The 6,486-nt window shown below is 43.2% G+C and overlaps 1 protein-coding gene across 1 annotated transcript in view; it reads left to right on the top strand.

Annotated features, from left to right (window-relative positions):
- AR (androgen receptor) overlaps positions 1-6,486 on the top strand; it is a 166,655-nt gene that overhangs the window by 157,096 nt on the left and 3,073 nt on the right. Inside the window, 1 exon segment of the mRNA NM_001279963.1 lies at positions 2,743-2,887. Coding sequence (NP_001266892.1) covers positions 2,743-2,887 — 145 coding nt within the window.

Raw genomic sequence — 6,486 nt, forward strand, 5'->3', positions numbered from 1 at the left:
CATTGAGTGAATGCATGCTTAAGGAAATCTGTACGGCTGAGGCTACTCTTTCCTCCAGTCATCCCTCAATAGTCATGGAGGCTACTTCAGAGATTGGGCATTAGAGAACAGAGTCAGGTATTATAATCAGATTAGACTATAGGGAGATTCGCCAGCCACATTGCTGATATGTGCACAGTTACTGGGCTTGAGCGCTAAGCAGCTCTCATTAAGGACTGTTAATTAATATTATGGCCAAATTAAGCTTTCCCTTTTCTCTCCTCTTTGTTAATTTTGTGGCGTTTTAGGGAGAAAAATAAGCAGTATGGACAACTTCCTTAATACCTGTACAGTTTTAATTCTCATCCTTCCATGTGTCTTCACGTTCACACACTCCACCAAAAGACCAAGGCTCACCAGCAAAACGCTTTCTTTGCTCCCCACTGCCTCTACCCAAAATGTTCAGGGTTCAACCTCCCAGGCCTCTTCTCTAAGAGATCCTTGGTTGCTACATGCTTAGACCCTGCTTTTTATTTCCTACTGAGAAGGGTCAGTCCCAGGCATTCTGTGCTACGAAAGGGCTCCAGGCAGGAAATACTTGGATCTGAGGATCCAGCTGGTCTGTCAGTGTGTCATTACAGTGAAAGTGGGAGGCACAGGCCTGGGAGCTAAGACTGCTAAAATGAGGGACTCTAGAATCCCCAATATCTAAACGGCTTATGATCTAAAAGAAAAGTAAAGAGAAATGGGGCTATATGGATGGACAGGGACCAACCAAGCAGAACAATGTGTCTGGATAATGTAGACTTCAGACCTGAGCCTGTGACTGACAAAAACTAGGGACCTTGATAGTGGAGTAGAAGCAGTGGAGTAGAAAAAAAACACTGGAGAAGAGAATCAGAACACCAGGATTCTAGTATTAATTCAGCTGCATATAAGCCATATGACCTTGGGCAAGTCAGTTTATTTATCTGGCCCTCAGGTTTCTTGTTGGTAAAATAAGTGTCACATCACCTAACCTCTTGGATTATTGTGAGAGTTAAATGAGGTCATCAACAGGAAAGTGAGAAGTTTGATCTAAATTTGGGGAAGCATTCCTAATGAGGTATGATGACAAAATTTCAGATAATCATGGATTTGTTGGCGAGAAGAGAAAAAGAGTGTTGGTAGGGATGAGCTCTGAGGTGATGCCTTTATAACTTTAATCATCCCACTGTTTCAAAACCTCCAGGAGAACATGGCCATGTCTGTTCTACCTGTGTATTATTTGGGAGGTAGCACCTGGGACCCTCTGCTCTCTGAGTTTAAGGGAGGCAATTTGGAGATCTTTTAATTCTCATTTTACAAAAGGAAAAAAAAATGAGGGTCTTTAGGTCATTTATTTAAGTAATATTTCTAAAGTGTCCACTCAAATACATGGACTGTATTATATACTAGGGAGGCAAAGATGAATAAGAAGATATGGTCCCTGTCTTCAAGAAGCTCCAAGTCTTTTGGGGGAGACATTATATATATATATATATATATATATATATATATATACACACACACACATATAGATTTCAGTGCTATGTAATGAGTGCTGTAATTGGGTGGGGCTACACAAGGTGCAATGAGAAGGTAAAAGAAGAATCATTAAGCCTTTTCTTCTTAGATGAGTTGGAAAAGGCTTCATAGAAGAGGTAGCCTTTGAGTGAAGACTAGAAAGATGAGTGGGTGTTTACCAAATGAAAGGCTTGGGAAGGAGAAATGCATTCTAGGCAAAAGAAACTGCCTTTGCAGAGATAATAGAGATACAAAGGCATATGAGTAGGCAAGGGGCAAGAGATCAGTCTAGGTAGGCAGGTCATAAAGGGTCTGTTCGTGTATAATGATAGCAGTAAGATGGGGATGGTGGTAGAGTGGGAAACTAGTAGGAGCAAGGTACCTATTGAGTATAAAAGAATGGAAGGAAGTGCCAGGCAAAGAGTGGGATGGACACAAGAGAGGAAATTTGAAAGTGGTGAATAGAAGGCAGTGGCTGTCAAGACATCTCCCCATACACTGTATGTAATATCAGTCTGCCAGGGTTGTTAGAAGGGTCAAACCAGATCATAGCTAGAAAAGAGCTTTGTGAAGTGAAAACTGCTATTCATGTGGGAGAAATGATTATTATACTGCATCTTCAAAAAGGTGGAGTGATCGAGAACACAGGCCTTGGACTCTGACTGCTTTGCTTTAGAACCTGGTCTGCCAATTACTAGCCATATGATCTTGGACAAGTTCCTTAATCTCTCTCTGACTCACTTGTACTGGTTCACAGGTTAGAGATAATAATAGTACCTACTTTACTCATTGTTGTGAAGCTTAAATGACATAATGTAAGTGCTTAGAAAAGAGTTACATATACCCCATAAATACATACAACTATCATGTATGTATAATTATTTTTTTAAAAAAGCAGTCCAATAGAAATCAAAAGAAAAAAGGAGTTCACTCATGTAAGCAGTCAATAAGTGTTAGATTATTTTTCTCTTATAACTGACTCCCTTTTTGTCTCCATTGTTATCTCATTTGAGCAGCTCAGTGAAGTAGGGAGGGTAAGCAATATTATCCTCACCATACAGTTTGTGCCTTTCCCCACCACCCCTTAGTGGCCAACCTGGATGGTCCCTGGAGATCCTTAGGGGATGCCCAAATGCCAGAGCATCTCTGCCCAACTAGAGCTCAGACTTAGCCCGTCAGTACCCAGACTAACCAGTGCCTCTGCCTCTTCTTCTCCAGGCTTCCGCAACTTACACGTGGACGACCAGATGGCTGTCATTCAGTACTCCTGGATGGGGCTCATGGTGTTTGCCATGGGCTGGCGGTCCTTCACCAATGTCAATTCCAGGATGCTCTACTTCGCTCCTGATCTGGTTTTCAATGAGTAAGCGCTCCTAGGGCACAGACCTCGCTAAAATACAGCAGCTTGGCCAGACCTGGTTGGTGGTGATAGTGATGGGGATGACAGTGAAATTTAGGTCATTTGACCTGCAGGTGTGGCAGTGGATGCCCCAGCCAGCCAACCCAGCATGAGGTGGCTTTGCCCTGGCTTTCTAGCCAACTGGTAGGATGCAAGGAGGATGGTGCTGAGACCACCCCTTTCCCACCCAAGAACAAATCCTGGTATATTGGTCATGTTTCTGGTCTGCTTTGCAGCTTATCTCTAAAGCACATGGAAATATTCCTCCCCTTCACTTTGAGCAACATATAAAAGAGGCAGAAAGGCTCTGCTTTAAGGGCTGAAGTTTTTTAGGTTCTTTTGCTACCACCAAGGGCTACTGCCAGTCACTATTTGCTGAGCAACTGGTTTGTGCCAAGATCATTCTAGATACTTTCTAAATCCTATTTCACTGAGTCCTCATGGTGACCTGACCTCCCCTTTTTATAAATAACACTATTTGTTTTTTATGGACTGGGAAAGTCAGGCTCAGCAAAATAAAGTGACTCACCCAAAGTCACAGAGCTAGTGCCTGTTGAAGACAAGATTCAAACGTATGCCCATGCCAATCCCAGCTCTTCTGCCTCGTGGTGGTAACTAATGCGAAGGAGTACCTCTACCACTCTCTGACTGTGTGACCTTGGTCCTGCCATTTTTGTTCTCTTAAGCAGGTTTAATTAATACCTGCCCTGCCACCAGCTCTATATAACATCATGAGTTTGGTCAGTGGCTCAGATTTTGGAATTACATTTTTCTCCACTAAAATCTCAATTCTACTATTTTCTTAATCAACATCTTTAGGAAAGACCCTTAAGTTTACTGACAGTTTCTAAATAGAACTGACAATGTGGAATGTCTGGCCCATAGCAGGCAAGAAGGAAAAAAAAAATTCCTTTCTGATTCATCCTTTCCTTAATAGTGATAATCTTTTCTTTTCTTTCCCCTACCCCCGCGAGACAGAGTTTTGCTCTGTCATCCAGGCTGGAGGGCAGTGGTGTGATCTTGGCTCACTGCAACCTCTGCCTCCCAGGTTCAAACAATTCTCCTGACTCAGCCTCCTGAGTAGCTGGGATTACAAGCTCATGCCACGATGTCTGGCTAATTTTTGTATATTTGGTAGAGATGAGACTTCACCATGTTAGCCAAGCTGGTCTCGAGCTCCTGACCTCATGATCTTCCCACCTCAGCCAGGCTTGGTAATCTTTTCTATGTCGGCTTTATGAGGTCCCTCGATGGCATTGTGAATGGAGCTTGCCAGATAAATCTTCCCAAGGACCTTGAGTTAGTCTCACCACAGAGAATCCTTCCAGTCAGGACAGGAATTGACCTTTCCCCCTCTTCAGCCCTTTAACCTAGAAGAGTCTTAAAATAACATCTACAGGCCAGTGGTTCCTTCCAGTACTGCCCTGCAAAGGAGAGTGAGCGTCCCCAGCTGCCCTCTCCCAACTCTGCCAGCCTGGTAGCCAGAAGCTAAGAATAACCACTGGACTTTTGGCACAAACTACTTTGTAGTTTTCAGACCTCCAAAAAGTTGCCTATGATGCCATCTTCTGGGGCAGGCCTTGAAAAGCCCCCTAACTGTTCATCTCCCACCTCAAACCCCTGTTGCCCTTAAGAATTGAATCAACTCCATGCTTTACTGCTTCCCCAGAGCCCTGAGACCTTTGGAGCCTTGAAAGGTGATAATTGGTTGTTCTCTAAATCCTCATCTCCTTCTCTACCTCTGAGTAAGCATGTGGCATCCCATCTCAGCGTTCTGGTCCAGTCTTGTTCATCTCATACGAAGGCCTCCCCACAGGGTCAGAGGCCTAGACCCACCAAACTCCAGGGCTCCTGAAACAATAGGATCCCTATTCTTCCTGTAAGAAACCACTATGTTAGATCTCTCAGAGTATCTACAAGCATCTAGATAAGTGTTTCTCAACATGGATTCTGCTGACATTTTGGGAAAAATAATTTTGTCACTGTAGAATATAGTTAACATACCTGGCACCAGCCTACTCTGTATCAAATAGGATTCTAGTCATTCTGAAAGCCCAAACTGCTCCCACACATTTCTGACACCCACTGAAGAGGCAGTACTCTCCAGTTGAGGCTACTAATCCCTGCCAGCCTCCCTAAGGTGCTAATGGGGAGCCTCAGACCTAAAGAGAAAGATAGGAACTTGTTCAAGATAGGTCAACTCATTTGTTAATCTCTTCAACATCACACCCTATTATCAGCCCTTTTTTTTTTTTTTTCCTTTCCTTTCCTCTTTGTAGAGATCACATGTTGTGAGGATAATGAGCTTGAATCTTAGCTGTGTGACCTTGGGCAAATTACTGAAAGTCTATGTGCCTCAAATTTTATCTGGAGAATGCTGAGGGTATTATAATAGCACTTTCCTACATGTCATTTATTGAACACCTGCTATGTGTCAGGCACTGTGCTCAGTGTTTTCCAATCTTTATTTCTCCTCTTATTTTCTCTCTTGCACTCCCAGCAACCCTGCTCTCCCACTGAATTTCATTCCTGCCTCATTTTTCTACCCTCCCTTCTCCTCTCTTTCTTTCCTTCCTTTAAATCTCTCCCTAGTCTTTTTTCTCTTTTTCCCTTTTTTTGTTCCCTTTCCCTACAAATTTCTTCCCTTTCCTTTTCCCTTCTCTTTCCCCCATTCCCTACCTTTTCTGCTCCTGAGTCCCGCAGCAAAGTTGTAGAAATCTTCATTTCAGGATTGTGATTTCAATGGTAAAAAAAAAAAAAAGATTGCAGTATTGTCATCAACAGAGGTGGGAAAGCATATTGGAGACTGGAACAGGGCCAGACCCCAGGGCCAGCCAATCTTACTAAAAAATTCTCTACAGTGAAAGAGCTTGGAGCAACACTGTTCTGCTCAATTGATTTGTGATACCATCTAAACACTTCCTCTTTCCAGTTTGGCTTTAGCTTGAGTTGAATAATTCTACACCATCTGCCCCCTTCCCTCTTTCTCCAGGACATCCAAGATCCCTGAGATAGGATGCTGAGCTTCCACCCAGACAATACCAGGCCTGCTCATCCTGTGGAGTAGGCTAGTGGCTTGGAAACCAAAATTTCAAACCACAGCCTTTAGGCTCCATCTGGGAGGTCTTCGTCTTCACCACTTAAGTGTGTGCCAAATTTCCTTACCTTTCTGCACATGCTACACAATTTCTGTCTTAAACACATATGATCCATTTCTGTCTTAAACACACACAATTTCTGTCTTAAACATACACACACACACAAACACACACACACACACACACACACACACACACACACACACCCCAACATGTACACACACACAGAGGATTTTTGAAGTGCTGAAAACCGGAAGACCTACTAGCATGAAGATGCTGTGTCTTCTCTTAGAGGTATGCCATGGCCAGCCATGGAACCGAGAGGTTGCTCTTCCTTGAAAACCTGGCCATGCCTTGGCCACTTCCCCATATAATTTATAGGTGATAATGTGGTGATCTGTTCACAAGTGACTATAATAAATGCAGCTCACATATGTCTAAAGTTTCTAATCTGTGGAAAGGAAC

This window comes from Saimiri boliviensis, chromosome X (assembly GCF_048565385.1).
Source record: "Saimiri boliviensis isolate mSaiBol1 chromosome X, mSaiBol1.pri, whole genome shotgun sequence".
NCBI lineage: Eukaryota > Metazoa > Chordata > Mammalia > Primates > Cebidae > Saimiri > Saimiri boliviensis.